Here is a 19,465-nt window from a genome sequence, read left to right on the forward strand (position 1 = left end):
CAAGGTTTTTTATTGTTTTTTTTTTTGTTTTTTTCACCTGGGGTTCTTGTTCTTCTCCTTCTGGTTCCTTAAAAAGTTCCTCAGCACCAAATTTTAAAATGGCAGATAACTCTTCTTTATTGAAAGGAGTAGAACTATAATCAAGAAAAACAATACTTACACTTAAAAATTTAACATTTACACAGGACTTTTATTAATTATTGACACAGTCACCTTTTAACAGTTACATGATGGGTCGGTAAAGCATCAGCAGTATACTTATTTTAAAAAGAAAACAATGCGAAGCCTAAATGTTAAAGGGGTTTCCCCCAAGATTATAAAACTAGAGCAGTAAAACTAGGTACTAAATGTACGTCTTTGACTAGAAATTAGTCCAGTGCTTAAAAAAAAAAATTATTGAACACTGAACAGAGTTCAATGTTCTGCTTACAGTATGCAACATTTCCAAAAAATTAGTGGATTCTAAATTAGTATTTTTTTTTTTAAGTAACTACCTTGAGGGGGCAGAACCTGTGTGTAGTACTGTCTTCCCAGTTGTGTCCATTCTTTGAATCACAAGATGATCTAATACCATCTTCTTTTTGGCCCTTTCAAGAATATCCTCTTCCACTGATCCCTTTGTAACTAGACGATAAATATTTACCTGTAAAGATATGCATGATGAAACAAACTGAAATAAAGAATTTGTTATGCAAACCTGAAGTGCCCAAATATTGTAATATATACTGAAGCTCATCCCACATGAAGTTTTCAACTGGTTAAAAGGAAAACGAGAAATATATACATACACACACACACACATATACACATACACACACACATATATAGATATATATCTATCTCAATGTGTTCAAAGCTAAGGTCCTTCAATTCAGAGATTATTCTGAGGGTATATGTCCTCCCTTCTTACATTTTGATTAGGACATTTTGTTTGCTTTCTTTACATTAAGAATGCTAGTAATTTTTAAATTATTTTTTAACTATGAAAAAAGGAAAAAAATGGTAAACTTATGACTACCTTAAACCAGTTTCCTCAATTCTGATATTTCAATATTCCACATAATCTGAAATTCTATAAACCAATCTCCAAGTTATGATAAGGTCTTGTGATAGAACAAAGCTTTCCAAAATAGACAAAAATTGAAATGTAGTAATTTTGTACTATTTCTCAAAGTCATTGGTTCTGTAACAAACAATACTGCCATGCAGAGATATTTTCAAAGTTCACGGGAATATTGTTAATATTCACAATAATTAGGTGGACTTAACCAGTATTTAGAGTACAGAAACCAGAGATACTAGATATTCTGCACTATTCTGGACTTTGTGGCATAGTTGTGATCTTATTCAGATACTCTTATTCTCAGAGGCTGACCATGTAACTTCCTATAGTATCGTTCTTACAGGCTCTATTTTTTATCACCTACTAGGAAATGTGGTGGCCAAGGTCTTTAAATAGTATAAATGGAATGTAAGTCTGTCTTTGTGTTAAGCATTTCAATATAGGAAGTACCTGTTTGGTGCATTTAATCATTATTCCCTATCTCATCCATAACACAGGAATATTCTGACTTCATATATGTATTAGGCCCAGCTTGCCTGTGAGAATATCACATTTTCTCACTTTCTCCTCTTTTAAGTCTACAATCAATTTGCCTTGGCATATTGTCATTCCCACTTCAAGTTCCCCTCTGTATAATGAGTAAGTCTGTTATTATTTAATCTAACACTGGTTTTTATCCTCTTATGTACCAATATACCCCTGTGCTTTTACCTTCTTTTGTAGTTCTTCAAAAGAATGAATCCCACTCTTATTTTCTCAACTCTAAACTTGTTCTTTATATCCTTGTTTAGTCATATACATTGAATACCTGGGATTTGAAAAGAAGTCTCTCTCTCTCTCTCTTTTTAACCTAAATAACTATTAGGGCATCAGAATGACTTTTCAAATTACATGTATCCATTTCAAGATAAAAAAGGGTACTAAAAACAACTGTCATAAAAAGGGGTCATTTGCATTTTGTCTAATGAAGTTGAGAACTACTACTTTATACAAGCTTTCATTTAGGGGTATGCAATATTATACCAGAGTATAAAAAAATTATAGGAAGAAGCATGACATATTCCTAGTAAGGCATATGATAATTATCTGAATACAAACATTTTTAGCTTTAAATCAAGGATATCTTTCAGTAGAAAATATGAATGTTTAATAAGCCATTAAAAATGACTAAATGTACTAAGCCTTTTTGTGATATTTGTTCATATTACCTGCTTTGGTGAAATTTGTGAAATACTATATAGATGGACATAAATAAATTAATACAAGAACCAAGGTATCAAAATGGCAACAGTTTTTCTCAAGGCCTGTTACAACTGCCTAACTGTCGTACAAAAACTATAAAATTAGAATGGCTTTTTTACACAGAAAATCTTTGAGGCACAGGTATAAAATACAGGCTAACAAAGAGGTAGCAATGTACTAAGCAAAATCTCTTTCAATCTTCTGAGTTAAAGTAGTTAAAATATGTTGGGGGCTGGGATAAGCCTGAAACAGGCTGATACAATCAGACCGGAAGGTTGCGCCTGAATAACAGGACGCTGCGGTTAGGAGCCATAGAACTCCACCTCCTGGACATGCAGGTGGCACACCAATCAGTGCCTTGATCATGCGCCCACCATGCGCCCCTCACCCAATCGTAGGCTAGAGCACGCCTTGAAGCCCCCTATCCACTGTGTTTCCTCTACTACCCTCCTCTATATAACTCCCTCCATTTTGAAATAAATTTGCAGCTTGATCAGAATCCTTTGTCTTGCTGCCATTCTTCGCGCCTCCTGTCCCATCCCCCTTCATCCGTTACAGGTATATCCGCGGACCCCGTTGACTGCCTCGCGGGCCGAGGCAAAAATAAAACAGTTAAATACAATGAAGACATTGTTAAGTTTTATACTGAATGAAAAACATTGTACCCTACAATTGTAAACAGAATATATTATCAAAAGAGAGTGCATGATTCTATTCAGGCATAGGTATCTCAGTTCTGTCAGACTTCCCAGGAGATTCTGGTAAATTTGAGTTCCTCATATAACAATGACCATGTTCTAAAGATCTAACCAAGAGGATAAATCAAGATCACACTGATCATTAAAAGATTCTAAAAAAGTTAAATAAGGGAATAAAAAATACCTGTTTCTTCTGCCCGATTCGATGAGCTCTAGCCTGTGCCTGAAGATCATTTTGTGGATTCCAATCAGAATCAAATATAACAACAGTGTCAGCAGAAGCTAAATTAATTCCTAGACCTCCAGCTCTTGTGGAAAGCAAAAAGCAGAAATCCTATAAGGAATTATAAATAGGCACAATTTTAAAGTCTCAAAATTATAACTGTAAATAATCAAAATGAGATTTTAAAATTGACCTTTTGAATTTAAAAATATTTAACAAATAAAACCAAAAGGCAGTTTTAAAAAATACTAATAAAATATATACACTTCTATAAAATCAAACAAGACTTCAAAATACAGCTCTATACATAGGAATAATAAACATAATATACAAAAAAGAATAATAAACATAAAGTACAGAAAAATATCTAATGAAAGTGGTCTAATTTACTTTGAAGCAAATGAACTGCCTTATGCTAAAATAGTATTGGCTAAAATAATGACTAATTTACAATTTTAAAAGCATTCATACCTCTGATCCTTCTGCATTAAAATGATCTAAAGCTTGTTTCCTCAATTCCCCCTTTATTGATCCATCTAATCTCTAGAATAAAACACATTAAAATATCATATAAAAATTTTTAAATGAATTAAAATAAATTATAAAATTAAGTATGTATAGAAATGCAGCATTGCTTTTACTAAGACTGTAAGAGTAGAAAGTACTTTTTAGGCAGTAAAACAATGACCAGGTGGGTATTCTGTCTCCAGAGTTGGTGCTCTTAACTACTAGGACTGCTTTCCAGAATAGTAAATGGCACAACCTGTCATTCTGCTGGAGACTCACTGTAAGAAATACATTTTTAGAAATGCAAATTATTGAGCGCCATCCCAGACTGATGAAACTCTGAGGGAGAAAAACCCTCCAGTTAAAATTTGAGAATCACTGATTTGGAGGTTTTAAACAAATAGCCCACATTTATGTTCATAGGTGCCTTGGGGAAGTGATTTGATTTTTTTCCTTTTTAGTTTCCTCCTCAATAAATGGACACAACAGTAGTACTTCATAGAACACAGAAGATTCTGTGAAGAGAATGTAGTAAAATACTTAGCATACAGTGCCTGACATACTGAGTGCTTACTAACACTAGCAAATCAACACACATCCAAAATAAAATAAAATTTCAAATAATGTGTTTTCTTTTTTACTAAAAATTACAATTAGAAGAAACCTTTAAAAAAAACAGTGGTATATCATTCCTGGTCAGGTGGCCCAGCTGGTTGAAATGTCATCTGCACACCGAAAGGTTGCACGGGTTGACCCCCAGTTAGGGTGTGTACAGGAGGCAACTAATCAGTGTGTCTCTCTCACATCTGTTTCTCTCCCTCTCCCCACCCCTTACTCTCTCTCCTGTGAGAATAGGAGAGAAATCAAGAAAACATATCTTGGTGAGGATTAAAAATGCATTAAAAATTAAAATAAAAAAATAGTGGTATATCATATTTTGAAGCATGACCTAAAACAAAAACAGTTAAAAATGATTCTTTCTGGGAAGTGATCTGGAAATGAAAAGGTACTAGGAACACAGAACGGTTGTTTACAAGCACTACTGTACTAGATTTTTATTTGACCATGTATGTATAATGATTTGTTTAAAAACAAACCAAGAGAGCCATAGTGGGAATTGGGAAACAGAAGGTGATAGCTAGCTAAAGGGTATAGTTTGTTTTTGAGATGCTAAAAACATTCTACACCTGACTATGGTATGGGTACATATATCTGTAAATACGCATATATTAAAAAAATCAATGAATTGTGCAGTTTAAGTGAATGAATTGTATGAAATAGAAATTTTATCTCAATAAAGCTATCAAAAAAAATCAAAGGCACTCTTTCTACTTTTACCCTTAAATGACTACATATTTCTCTCTCAATCTTGTCCATATCACCAACCACCTGTGCTTCATAGCACTTACCAGAATAGTAATGTGTTATTGGTTTGTAATTACCCTGCTGTAAACTCCAACAGAGTAGGGATTATGCATGCTGAGTTTGATCAATATAATTCTACTTCTATTTTACTGACTGGACTAAATACACACACTGTATTTTTTCATGTAAAATGTGCACCGATGTTTTTGGCCCAAACTTACACAGAAAAAAGATCTTTCATTTTAATTTTTTAACTCAATTATTTATTTATTTATATTTAGATACTTGGTTTTTTTCGTATTATAGATGAATTTCAGCATTTATTTTTGAACCTATTATGGTACAAGAAATTTTATACAACACATAAGGAAAGATACAAACAAGGTATTTCAGGCACTACCCATGTATAACACACATCCTTATTTTTCCCTCAAAAATTTGGGCAAAAAAAGTACTCATTACACATAGCAAATATGGATTTTACTCATTATACATAGCAATTCACTAGCTGCATATATTGGATTAAAATTATTAGATGTAAAAGTACTGGAACTAACACCTGACTCTAACACTAAACACTCATTCATATTTACTTTATGTTGAATAAATTTCAAAGTAAATACTGTATAGACAGAATATAAACCCATTTTGGTCTCTGGTACCCTCTAAAGTCATCTAGTTTTATTCAGTAAGCTATGCTTCAGAGTAACTCTAAACACATAAACCTTCAAAATCAGCAAATCATGGTAACATTCACAAGGACTGCTCACACTAAAGCCTAAAACATAAGGCTGCTCCTTCAGATTTGAGCATAGAAGAGAAACACAGAATTAAAAGAAAATAAAAATTTTAAATTGCTTTGCTGCTAAATGTAAGGTCAAGAAGAAAAAGGGAGTAATGACAAATAGAATTTTTAAACATTTTCTTAAAAGTAGTCTATATAAAAATCTACTTCATTTAGAAAAGATTTTCGAAGGTTCACAGAACATGCTGAGGAATTATATGAGATTTAAATCAACAAAAATGACAAAATAAAATGCTTACTTGAAAGGGGAATTGACGGTATTTCAAATATTCTGCAAGTATATCTAACATCCGCACCATTTGAGAAAAAATAAGAACTCTATTGCCTCTTTCTCTTAGGCGAATTAACAGCTTGTCAAGAAGAATCAATTTTCCGCTACTACGGATTAAGTGCTAAGGAAACAATAAATTACAACAGTTATAATTGTTAAAAGAACCAATCAAATGAAACAAATGCCCCACTTAACACTTCAGTTTAGTTAAACAGACATTTTAAATGTTCATAATGTAAAAAGTTTTTTTCAGTTTACTAATTCTTCTAGGACATTTAACATTTTGTTCTATGCTTTAAGCTAAAATTTTCCTTGCCTTTTAGCACCTAGTTTTTTTTTGTATTTTCAGGAGGGAAAAAAAGACATGGTCTTACTCTATTTCATATTTATTACACTATTTCTCCAAAAATCTAAGCTGAGTCCTGGCCGGGTGGCTCAGTTGGTTGGAACATTGTCCCTTGCACCAAAAAGTTGTACTCGATCCTGTATGGGTTAGTGTACAGGAGGCAACCAATAAATGTTTCTCTCTTGCATAGATGTTTCCTTCTCTCTCTCAAATCAATAAAAAACCATATTCTTGGGAAAGGATAAACAAAAAATCTCAGCTGAAAAACAATACACTGGAAGAAGTAGAAACTAAACTTTAAAAGAGTAAAAAAACATATTCTAATTTATACATATGGAATTTTATGATCCCAGCACTTCAAAGCACTACTGTAGCTGGATGGCAACTGTACTTTGCTCACACTTCTGATTTGTCTTCCAGCAGTGAGAAGAAGGGCAAGATCTGAAGTCAAGATAGCCTTCTTAAGACTGTGTACAATAAAAAAGAGGTGAACTTTGTACAGTCTTTTATGTAATCTACTAGCATATGTTTTGTAGACTGTTTAATGACTGGGTATCTTCCTGCAACTTATGAAACACAAAACCAGTACCTGTACATTGTTTTAAAATCTATTAAAATTGTCATTTGACCTTTTTCCCATTAACTTGTATCGTAAAATTTTCAAATCTTAAAAAAGTCTTCTTAAGACTACTATTTGACATTTTACAAATTCAGCATAATAGCTATTAGTGAATATTTTTACAATAAAAAATACAAGACTTGCTGGATAAATTACAACAGCCCATATTTAGAAAGATTCATTTTCAGAAAAATAATCAAAATAATCGAATAAGTTTTAATTTTAAAGGATTTTGATAAGGGCTAAATGGTAAAAATTACCATTACTTAGATATACCATTAATCAAAGAGAACTTCTAACCAATATATTAAAGTCATTTTTAGTTATAACTGAAATAAACATTTCTAGAATTTTGTTTTACCCAAATTTAAAATTCTTACTTGTAAGGCCTCCTGTTTATTATAGAATTCATTATTGTCTGGTGGTTTAATGAGGTAGCAGTGATTACAACATTTCTTCAGCTCCATCATAATGTTCAAAAAGCCTGAGGTACTGCCCTTGGAACCTTTGCTGAGGGCTTTATAATTCCTGGTTAGTATCCATCTGTTTAAAAAAATTATGAAAATAGTGCTTAGCAGAGAACAATGACCAGAATGAATTCTAAACACACACACACACACACACACACACACACACACAAACACAGGCACCAAAGCAAAATTGTACCACTGTGAAGTTCACAATGTCGTATTATAGACCAAAGATTGTTTACAAGACTGATAAACCTAGTTCATAAGACTAAGGATAAATTGTTATCAGACATAATTAATGGTAAAGGCCTAATGTAGCATAGTGAGTAGAGTGTATTAATCCTTTTCCAAAAAATTTACTTTAAAAATGGCCAACTGTATTATCTATCTTAACCTTCTCATAAGTTTTATTCTATCAGGCAGCTAATACACAGACCTAAAAGAATCCTCATAAAGATACCTGGTTTAGCCACACTGATTTCTCTTAAAATTACAATTATACAATACATACACAAGTCAGAGAAAAATTATGGGTGGTTATCTAAATTATACAACACAGCATTTCTTCTTGCCATGATCTACTTTGTTTTCTACCACCTTTTATTTTTTTTCTTTTTACAGTGTTAGTCTACAACATAACTTAAAATACTTATGAGGCAGGACCCCCAAAATCCTAAATTATCTTGTGGAGGGCCTATAGTACAGGATTTCCTCTCTAGATGAGTGTTCTAGAAACCCATCTGTATTGGTGTACCAGATGGTTGTTGTGAGAGGGTGCGTTTGGCTTCAGTGAATTTTTTCTGAAGACTCAATATGCTTGCCCATTTCAGGAGGGAAGCACACCTCCCCACATTATGCTGAGTGTTCAGCAGTTTTTGACCAAAAATGGCATGACCCCCATGCCCTATATTCCTTATTCACCCAATGTCGCCCTGAGCAACTTATTTTTGTTTCCCCAGATGAAAAATGTGCTCAAAGGGAAATGCTTTGAAGGTTGAAAAAGCAAAATAAAAAATGGCAGAAGCACTAAAAGGGCCTCAAAATCAGTGAGTTCAAAAACTGTTTTGAGCAGTGAAAAAAAAATCTTGCTAGGTGCATTCCATCAAATGGAAAGTACTATAAAGATGCCTGATGTTTAAACATGTAAGAATTAACACACGGTTTTTTTATAAATAAATTCTAGGGTTTTTGGGGGCTCCTTCCTCATATCTCTGATTTGCTTCAAAATGATAGCAGGTGGAGGAAGTGGAAGTTGCTACAGATTAAAAAAGAGTGGCTATGAGTTGGAAAAAACTGAGTGATGAGACTTTATTATATGACCTTTTGTGTATGTTTGAAATTTTCCATAATAAAAGCAAAAATTCATGTGATAAATTTATTTTTAAACATATAGTGCTTACAGATTTTACTATAAAATGCTTCTGAGAATTCAAATGCATGTAGCAATGCACTTTATACAATTAGATGTTTAAATAGCTGTTAGAAAAAAATTTTTTGATTCATTATTATGTAGATCTGATGCGCATAATTTATATAAAATGATTAATATTAGTATAAAAAAACAGGCCTAGGATTATTTTCTAAGTTTCTCTTCCAGGCCTCTACCTCTATCTGCCAATTACATAATTATTATAATTACATAATAATGCCTTAGTACCATGGAAATCCTCACACTGAAAAGGAACCCTCTATAAAATGACAATATAAAATAGAGAAAAGCAATTGATGATGTATTAGAAAGTGAATTATTTAGTCTTATATCGCCCATGATAGATGATGCCATTAAATCTCTCTCTGCCCCAATATGCCACAGAATAAACCTATTCTAAAATTCAAGAATTGCTACCCTATTGGGTGGATGGGGACACCTCGGTGTGACAAGTACAGGGAGGTCCTTTAGAATTAAATGTTCAGATCATGTGCTTAGTTTACATCTTACTTGTAATACTGTTTCTGTAAAGCACTCATTTCCATTCTTAAAATCTGCTCAACCTTGGCAGGAAGCGATTTTTCCACATCTTTTTTAACTCTGCGTAACAGAAACGGCTCAAGTTCCTTGTGGAGGCTTGCATAACCATATTCTCTACCTTTGCCATGTTCTTCTTCAAAATCTTCCCAGGAAGAAAACCTTACAAATTTAAGAAAATGGAAGAATCACTAAAAAAAGTCAAATTGCATTATGAGATTTTTCAGTGTATTCATATGTAAACAAAAAATAGATTTTTAGGAAAAAATTAGCTGAACTTAGTCATTTTAATAACTATATAAAGATAAAACATATGGAGTTGTTTTATAGAAATTATGATTCTCCCTGAGTTAAATAAAGATGAAGTATTTTCAAATGTGGGAGTAATTATCACTAGCATACTTCTCAAATGATACAATCTTAAAGTTCTGAAACTACAGAAAGAGTATATACAGGACCTAAAACAAGTTATGTATATATATACATATATATAGTCTATATATAGTCTATATATAGTCTATATATAGTCTATATATATATACATATATATATAGTCTAATTTTCCTCATTTAGAAAATGGGATTACCAGCAAGTAATCATTTTTGAGTTTTTAAGAAAGGTATACTTTGAACATGGGCAAAACCTATTTTTATTATAAATGAGTTCAAGCTTATTTATTTGCAAAATAAAAAGATTAAAACAGCACTACAAATATAAACTCATAATCTGTGGTCCAATGTTTTAGGGCAGTAAAACCTCTTCCTGACCTTATTACATACACGAATTATTTCCTACTAAACTTAGCATGAGAACATTAAAATTTTATATCCCAATTTATCTTACTTTTCGGGCATAATGAAATGAAGCAAAGACCAAAGCTCTTTGAGGGAGTTTTGTAGAGGAGTTCCCGTGATAAGAAGACGGTGATTGGACTTAAAGTCTATTAAAGTTTTGTACAGAAGAGAATCATCATTCTTTAAGCGATGTGCTTCATCTACACCTATAAATGCCCAATTTAGACCTCCAAGGAATGCCTTAAAATAAATAGAAGAACATAATTAGTATTTTAAAAGAAAAAGTGAATTCAAACTCATGCTTCCCATTTGGACTGAATTCAAATTATTAAAATGAAGCGAATTAAAAACAAACTATCCCAATTTTCAAATAAAAATTATATCATTTCAAGATTAATTGGAATCCTCAAATCAATTATGTCAATAAAATAAAGTTCCTTCCATGACCGATTTAGCTATGAAAAAGCAAAGCATAATACTGAAAAAAATTTTATTAGATTACAGATGGAAAATAAAGGATAAAAAACAATAATATCACTTAAAAACTGCAGAAGAGACCTGGCCAGGTGACTCAGCTTGTTGGAGCATCACCCCATACACCAAAAGGTTGGAGGTACAATTCCCAGTAGGGACACATATGGGAGGCAACTGATCAATGTCTCTCTTCCTGTCTGTCTCTCTTGCTCCCTCTCTAAAATCAGTAAGACATATCCACATATCCTCAGGTGAGGATAAAAACAACAACAACACAGAATTCTATTTAAAAAAATAATAAAAATTAAAATTTTACAAGAGATTAACTGAAGCCCAGTAAAAGCTTCTATTAATGTCAATTTAAAGAAAACAGAATATAAATTTGGAACAGTCTCACTCCAAGTGTAAATATAATTTACTGTATGGTTTCTATGAATTACAGATTTCTCATATATAAACACAAGTCTCTCGGTTAAAACAGAGACAGGCCTGATTCTGCTGCCGAATAGTTGTATGACCTTACATAAGTCCATTAACTTTTTTGAAACTTGATTTTCCTTTCTAACAAAGTAGAGATAGCAATATCATGTGCAGTAAATAGGAATTACTTAAGATATTAACTATAGAATAAGACAATAGCTATAAAGCATTTAGCACAGTACTGCACACAATGGTAGTTAAATCCTGTTAACTAGATACCCTTCTCCTTTAAAGGAGACACTACACTAAACCAGTTTCATGAAAGTCAGGAGTAAGCAAACTTTTATGTAAAGAGCCAGATGGTAAATATTTTAGGCTTTGTAAACAAATGTATGGTCTCTGTTGTATACTCTTTGGTTTGTTTTGACAACCTTTTAAAATGTAAATATTATTTTCAGTTCAAGGGTCGTAAAAAAATAAGCCAAACTTGACCCACAGGCTATAGTTTGCTGACCCTTGATTTAAGTTATCCACAACACATTGTAAAGGAAACACTAACATTCATCAAACAAAAACATAGGTAATACATACCTTATCCTTTAATAAAATTTCGTAAGTTGTTAACAGTATATTAAATTTTAACCGTTTGGTCTGGGGATGCATCCATTCATGAGTTCTTATCTATCAAGAAATTTTAAAGATAATTTTAAGATACACATTTTAAAAAGTATACTTTTACTGGAATATCTAAAATAAAATCCACTCAAAAGATACATAAAAATTATGTATATATTTTACATAATAAAATAGTTTAAATTACTCTTTATACAATCCAACAAGCTATATTGACCATGTAAATACCAGTTATCAAAATCTATAAAATAAAGCAGACATGTTTTTAATACTATATACTTCTTACTGAAAAAAGTTAACTCAATACTACTAGTTAACTCATTTAATAACATTTATGGATGAAATATGATATCTGAGGTTTGCATCACAATAATTAGGAGGAAAATACAACCTTGAGATACAGATGAAACAAAACTGACAATGAGTTAAAATTGTGAAGCTGGAGACAGGCACATGAGGGTTTACTATTCTCTTGTGTCTGCTTTTGTGTACATTTGGAACTTTCCATAAGAAAGAAAACATAATCTATAAAGTTAACACTAAAGCAAAAATTAATTTTTAATTACAGCCAATTAAAAATGCATTGAGCACTTACTTTTTGGCAAGTTCTATATTAGAAATTAAAACTACAAAGATCAGTGAGTGAAATACTTGTCTTCAAAGAAAAGTATGCCTAGATTTCTAAATTTGTGGAGAAAACACTTACCATGTTTCTGCTGTTAATGTCACCTAAATAAACCACAGCATTCATTTGAGAAGCCCATGTCTGAATCTCCCTTTGCCAGGAAGTTAGAGTGGAGAGTGGTACTACTAACAGAAAAGGCCCATATAATTGATGTTCATGAAACAAATAGTTCAGAAATGAGATCGTCTGTATTGTTTTTCCAAGGCCCATTTCATCAGCAAGTATGCAACTATTTCCTCTACAAAGTTAAAAACAAAAATCATGTATGCAACAAAGATTCAAATTTAGAGAGAAATGTTTTTACATAATCCATTACATGTTTATACAAACAAATAAAACTAATCTGATACTTGTTACATACAACATACTATTTTTATTAGCTATATAATAAATGTAAGGACATAATGGTTTAAGAGAAGTACAGGGAATTTACCATTTAGGTCAGAGAAATTTAAAAAACTGACAGTACTTTTCAATTAATCAGTTATATAGCCTAGTACTCAATCCATTAGCAAATGGTGGAGTCCAAATATACTAAGTAAACAGAAAGACAATATACCACAGCTTTATAGCTGTGATATAAAGTTTTGAAAAAACTGCACCCCAGAGTCACCTTATGTTGGCAATAATCAAGCAGGACATAGGAGAGAAGGGGGAAAATGGAAGGCTAAATGAGTATCGGAAATAATTGGGATGAAAAGAAATAGTTCAGGACTAGTGTGGGCTAGGAATGTGTATATATTCTCAGTTTAAGTTCCATAAAAACTTATTTAAGTACTCTGACAATCAAACAGCTTAAACTCAAAACTGCACTGTTTATTCTTCTTAGTATGTAATAAGTATTGTTTATATACAAGAAAATCCAAAGACCTGCATATAAATACTAAAAGGTCTTATCTTTTATGTTGGTGGAAATCTTTTCCAACTCCTACAACTATAAAATGTTTACCCTCTCAAATTAAATAATGATTCAAAATATACTTACTTGCACCAAGAGTGAGCAAGCCAATTTAAACCATTCAGTTGATAATCTCTTAATTCTAAACCCTCATGTCCTCCAATATAGGATGGCTGCTTTTTTAGGGCTACAAATCTTGGCCTTTGTTTTAATACCTTTAGTAGAATAAACGTTTATATTAGTAAATGTAAGAAATTATATCAAAGAATGAAAAATCTTAAATTTTGAAATAACATCTCAAATCAAGCTACGAAATTACATGAATCAAAATATACCTCAGAATTCAGTCAAAAGAAAGAAGACTGTTTTCTGTTACTATAACAATAATATAAAGTGATATATTTTGTCATCCTTTTGAATAAAAAAATTAGAGATAATTAAGTTCTTGCTGAAATATTTGGGTCTCGTTTATTTCATAAACAAAAGCTATGTCACCTACGCACTTTAATCATTGCTCTAGCTCTGACCTAGAAATAAACCACAAAACTGGCCTCCCCTCCCACTTGATTTCTGATTTCTAAATTATCATTATAAATTTAATTCAACTATGTAATAAGAAAACAAATTCTAGCCCTGGCCAGTCAGGCTCAGTTGATTGGGAGTCATTCTACAAACTGAAAGGTCACAGGTTCAATTCCCAGTTATAGCACATGCCTGGGTTGCGGGTTTGGTCCCCAGCTGGGGCACATGCTAGAGGGAGCTGATTGATGTTTCTCTCTCACATCGATGTTTCTCTCCCTTTCTTCCTCCCTCCCTTCTCCTCTCTCTAGAATCAATTAAAAAAAAAAAAAAAGGTGCTTAAAAAAAAAAAAGAAAAATTCTAGTGGTACTAGACCTCAAAGCTATTATTAGAAATAATTTGAGCCCTGGCTGGCGTAGCTCAGTGGATTGAGTGCGGGCCTGCGAACCAGACAATCACAGTTCGATTCCCCACCAGGGCACATGCCTGGGTTGCGGGCCAGTTTCCAGCAAGGGATGCACCAGAAGCAACCATACATTGATATTTCTCTCCTCCTCTCCTTTCCTTCCCTTCTAATGATTAAATAAATTAAAAAAAAAAAAAAAGAAAGGAAAAAAATAACTTGAAATACAAAAGCTCTTTCATTAGGATACCTTCTTATAGGGACATGCTTCTTTTCCTTTCCTACCTTCAAAGAATGTATTTGCTACCTTCTAAACCAATCACATCACCCACTTTCAAAGGTATTGTCTCTGGTTGGCCTCCCCAACTTACCACAACTAGCACCACCGGTTTATCATCTTTTTGAAACAAGTTTCCTTACCAAAGCTAAAATACAGTGCCACATCTAAGATCACACAGGAGTTACAAGAACGTCATTTCCTGTAAGATCTACCAACCAAGCAGTTCTCTTCCTTAGCCTATCTGAAATCAGGATCCAGCTATTCTGGGCTTGTAATATTTATGATGCATAAATACATATGTCAACAGTAATTGAAAATGTCAAACAATACTCACTTTGCAATCTTTAAAAGGAGTGGTTTTTGATTGATTCCTGCTAAAATACTCATCTATACATGCTTGAAACTTTTTGGAAATGAGAGCACCATCCTCCCAGCTGCACTCTGAGTATGGAAGGCCCTGCCATTTACAATAATAATCAGGATACCCAGCTGCTGACTTTTGATTGGAATGAGCTGTGAGATAAATCAGAGATATTTACATTAAATCTTACCCAACAAATATTTCTTGGTAAAAACTACAAGTAAAAATTAGCCATCTGCTTTATAATACTCTAATATATATACAAGCAACCTACTGTGTTTAAAGTATAAGCAGTAAATTTAAGTTTTTTTCAGAATCACTTATTAGAAGTGATTAGAATCACTTATTACTAACCAATTATTCGCTCCACTATTTGATACTGTTTATGCAGGTCATCTGTAAGTTCTTGCTGGCAATTATAATATTCCACATCTTCCGGAGAAGCATTTTTCAACCTGAAAGATTGTTAAATCCAGGAACAGACTTCAGAATTTCACCTAAATAACCCCCGTCCTTCCAAAAACTATCAGTAGCATGAAATCTCTCATTTTGTCACTTATCTCATGAACCAGGTTAAACAATAAAGAAACTGAAAGAGAAATAAAGTATGATTCATTTTTAATTTAAAAAAATTTAGTACTTCCAGCCAAGATGGAGGTGCAGGTAGCAGTTAGATATGCTCTGCTTCCTCACAAAAGCAAGAGGAGGACAACAAAAAATTTAAAAACAAACAAAAAAATAACCAGAACTGAGAGAAAATCAAACTGTATGGAAGTTAAAGAAGAAATGTTCATTCAGACTGGTGGGAAGGGCAGAGACAGACAGCCAGGGTGGAGAGGAACCATGGCAAGGCCGCCGATGGCAGACCCTCAGGCACTGGATGGTTTCACATCAGCATGCAGATAAACCGGAAGAAAAAACTGGGGAGTGTGACAGACCAAGCAACCCAGGGTTCCAGTCTGGAAAACTAAAGCCTGAAAACCTTACTGAAAAAACCTGTGGGGGTTGAGACAGTGGGAGAAACTCCCAGCACCACAGGAGAGTTCACTGGAGAAATGCATGGGATCCTAGAATGTACACAAACACACCCACTTGGGAATCAGCACCAGAAGGGCCCAATTTGCTTGTGGGTAGAGGAGGAAGTGACTGAAAGCTAGCCAAGAGCTGAGCAAGAGGCACTGTTCCCTCTCTGATCCCTCTCCTGCATAGAGCACCACCAGGAAGTGAAATAGGTTACCCCACCCTTGTGAATATCTAACGCTCCACCCCTTATAACATAACAGGTGCTCCAAGGCAAAGAAATATAGCCCAAATGAAAGAACAGATCAAAATTCCAGAAAAAGAACTCAGAAATGAGAAGACAATCTACCAGGTGCAGAGTTCAAATCATTGGTAATCAGGATGCTCACAGAAATGGTTGAGTACAGACACAAAATAGAAAAAGTGGCGAAGGCTATGCAAAGAGAAATAAAGAAAAATATAGAGGGAACCAATGGGGAAGGAAACTGCGACTTAAATCAATGACTTGGAGCTGAAGAAGTAAATATCCAATCTCAACAGAATGAAAGAAGAATTCAAAATAATGAGGAGAGGCCGAGGAACCTCTGGGACAAGTTTCAACGTTCCAATATCTGACTCATAGGGGTGCCAGGAGAAGAGGAAGAGAAAGAAATTGAAAATTTATTTGAACAAATAATGAAGGAAAACTTCTCCAATCTGGTGAAGGAAACAGAATTCCTTCTCAGAGAGTCCCAAAGAAATTGGACCGAAGGAGGAACACACCAAGAAACATCATAATTACATTATCCAAGATTAAAGATAAGAAGAGAATCTGAAAAGCAACAAGAGATAAGGAGACTGTTACCTACAAAGCAGTACACATAAGACTATCAGCTGATTTCTCCAAAGACACCCTGCAGGCAAGAATGTGCTAGAAAGAAGTACTCAAAGTCATGAAAGGCCAAGGATCTACGTCCAAGATTACTCTATCCAGCAAAGCTTTCATTTAGAATAGAAGGGCAGATACAGTGCTTCCCAGATAAGGTCAAGTTAAAGGAGTTCATTATCACCAAGCCCTTATTATATCCAATGCTAAAGGGACTTATCTCAGAAATAGAAGAAGATAAAAAAAGGTTAAATGACAACAAACTCCCAACTATCAACAACTGAACCTAAAAAACAAAAACAAAAACTAAGCAAACAACTAGAACAGGAACAGAATCACAGAAATGGGAGATCACACAGAAGGTTCTCAATGGGGAAGGGGATGAACAGGTGAAAAGGTACAGGGAATAAGAAGTATTCCCTGGTGGGTACAAAATAAAGGGGGAGGTGAAGAGGAGTACAGGAAAGAGAGAAGACAACTCATATGCACAACCCATGAGTTGGATGAGACTCATATGTCTCACGCACATGAACTAAGTGGGGCAGGAATGCTGGTGGGAGGTAGGGTACAAGCAGGAGGGGGATAAAGAGAAAAAAATGGGACAACTGTAATAGTGTAACCAATAAAACATACTTTAAAAAATTTACAATATATGAGACAGTCTATGTGACTGTTATCAAGGATTTAGGTAGGGGTATTCCTAGAACTTTTAGCTTGAAATGTAATACAAATAAATCCATAAATAAGTTATTTTAGGTTACCATTTGATTCTTGACAATGTATTCCTTATTAATAAAAACCTTGGTAATGATGTTTGAGCTATAAAAATATTAAGTATAATATAAAACATATTTACCATCTTTTTGTTTCCTGATCTTTTTTCTTATAATTATCCAATTTTTTCATTCCTCTAACATTCTGCTGCTTCAGGGTTTCTTCTGTCTCCCAAGTATTGTGAATATGGGACCATCCTTTCCATTTAATTAAATACTGGATTTCTCCTGGTTCTTTGTTTTTTTCAAATCCTGCATTTGGGTCACCATCTGCTTCAACTGCATAGATTGTTGTAGTAGCACCAGTAGCTGAAAAAGAAAGCATGATACACTCCCTGTAATTGTTATAGGAATACTACCATTCAACTAACAAATTGAAGAATGTGAATAGAAAAATATATGCTCTCTTAAATAAGAAAAGTATCAGGGCACAGAAATTTATGTGAAGTTATAATACACATATATAATAAAAATTCAAAATTTTAGAACAGAAAAAATATCTAGTTTAATCCTGTTAAAATTAGAATCATGTTCAAAATACAGTAGCATACTTAAGAGCATATAGCAATTTATAATAACTGATGACTGAGAGACTGATAATTAGAAACTAATATAATTTAAAATCATTTTTAAAATCTGCATGTCTCAAATTACTATGTCAAAAAAATACCTGTACCCCCATGTTCACTGCAGCCTTATTCTCAATAGCCAAGACACGGAAACAACTTAAGTGTCCATTAACAGATGAACAGATAAAGAAGTCTGATACATACACACACGCACACACACATACACAAATATTATTCAGCCATTAAAAAAAAGAAAGAAACCCTGCCACTGTTACAATTGGATGGAATTTGAGGGCCTTATGCTGAGTGAAATAGGTCAGACAAAAGAGACAAATACTGTATGATCTCATATATGAAATCTTAAACTCATGGAAAAAGAAATTAGATTTATAATTGTCAGAGGCAGGAGGAATATGATGAATGTGGTGAAAAGGTTCAAAATCAATAAATAAGTACTAGGAATATAATGTACAACATGATGACTACAGTTAACAATGCTGAATGGTATATTTGAAAGTTACTAAAGAGTAGATTCTAAAAGCCCTCATGACAAGAGAATTTTTTCTTTTTTTAATTATATCTATAAGATAATTGATACTACCTAAACTTCTTGTGGCAATCATTTTGCAATACATGTATGTCCCTTTAAACTTATACAATGTTATACGTCAACTATATCTCAATAATACAGAAAGAAAAAATGCATGCCAAGGCAACTAAAAATAACCAACATATTTGTAATAAAACAAAAACACATTTTTTAAAACACCAAAACATTTGTGAAATTGAAAGAATGAACCTAGATAATTATTTAGGCATGGTAACAGAAAAACTAAGCACACAGATTAAAAACTTTCTAATTATCTGTAATATATGAACCAAGGTCAAATGGATATTTGTTAAAAAAAACTACTCAAGCTAGTGAAGTATATTCTGCAGCAAATAAGTAAAACAGAAGAAAATCTATCCTCTTGGCTTTCAAAATTGAAAAATCTTCAAGAAGTACTTTATTTAATCTATTATTATTAGTGTTGTTATTAAAGATTTTGATTATTTTTTAGAGAAAGGGGAAGGGAGGGAGAAAGAAGGGAAGAGAAGCATCAGTCAGTTGCCTCTCGCACACCACCAACCAGGAACCTGGCCCACAACCCAGGCATGCGCCTTGACTGGGAATTGAACCAGTGACCTTTAGGTT

The 19,465-nt window shown here is 33.2% G+C and overlaps 1 protein-coding gene across 2 annotated transcripts in view; it reads right to left on the reverse strand.

The window, feature by feature from the left end:
• Positions 1 to 19,465, reverse strand: part of CHD1 (chromodomain helicase DNA binding protein 1) — a 79,001-nt gene that overhangs the window by 31,269 nt on the left and 28,267 nt on the right. For both annotated transcript variants that reach the window (XM_037153818.2, XM_037153819.2), the window contains exons 8-21: positions 17,785 to 18,010; positions 15,398 to 15,498; positions 15,017 to 15,195; positions 13,567 to 13,694; positions 12,603 to 12,819; positions 11,855 to 11,944; positions 10,419 to 10,609; positions 9,549 to 9,737; positions 7,520 to 7,682; positions 6,143 to 6,295; positions 3,698 to 3,769; positions 3,188 to 3,337; positions 495 to 643; positions 38 to 134 (exon numbers count right to left, since the gene is read on the reverse strand). In XM_037153818.2, the coding sequence (XP_037009713.2) occupies positions 38 to 134; positions 495 to 643; positions 3,188 to 3,337; positions 3,698 to 3,769; positions 6,143 to 6,295; positions 7,520 to 7,682; positions 9,549 to 9,737; positions 10,419 to 10,609; positions 11,855 to 11,944; positions 12,603 to 12,819; positions 13,567 to 13,694; positions 15,017 to 15,195; positions 15,398 to 15,498; positions 17,785 to 18,010 (2,105 nt within the window). The remainder of the gene's footprint in view (positions 1 to 37; positions 135 to 494; positions 644 to 3,187; positions 3,338 to 3,697; positions 3,770 to 6,142; positions 6,296 to 7,519; positions 7,683 to 9,548; positions 9,738 to 10,418; positions 10,610 to 11,854; positions 11,945 to 12,602; positions 12,820 to 13,566; positions 13,695 to 15,016; positions 15,196 to 15,397; positions 15,499 to 17,784; positions 18,011 to 19,465) is intronic.

The sequence above is a fragment of the Artibeus jamaicensis genome, unplaced genomic scaffold (assembly GCF_021234435.1).
Source record: "Artibeus jamaicensis isolate MK-2021 breed Jamaican fruit bat unplaced genomic scaffold, CSHL_Jam_final contig_3214, whole genome shotgun sequence".
Lineage (NCBI taxonomy): Eukaryota > Metazoa > Chordata > Mammalia > Chiroptera > Phyllostomidae > Artibeus > Artibeus jamaicensis.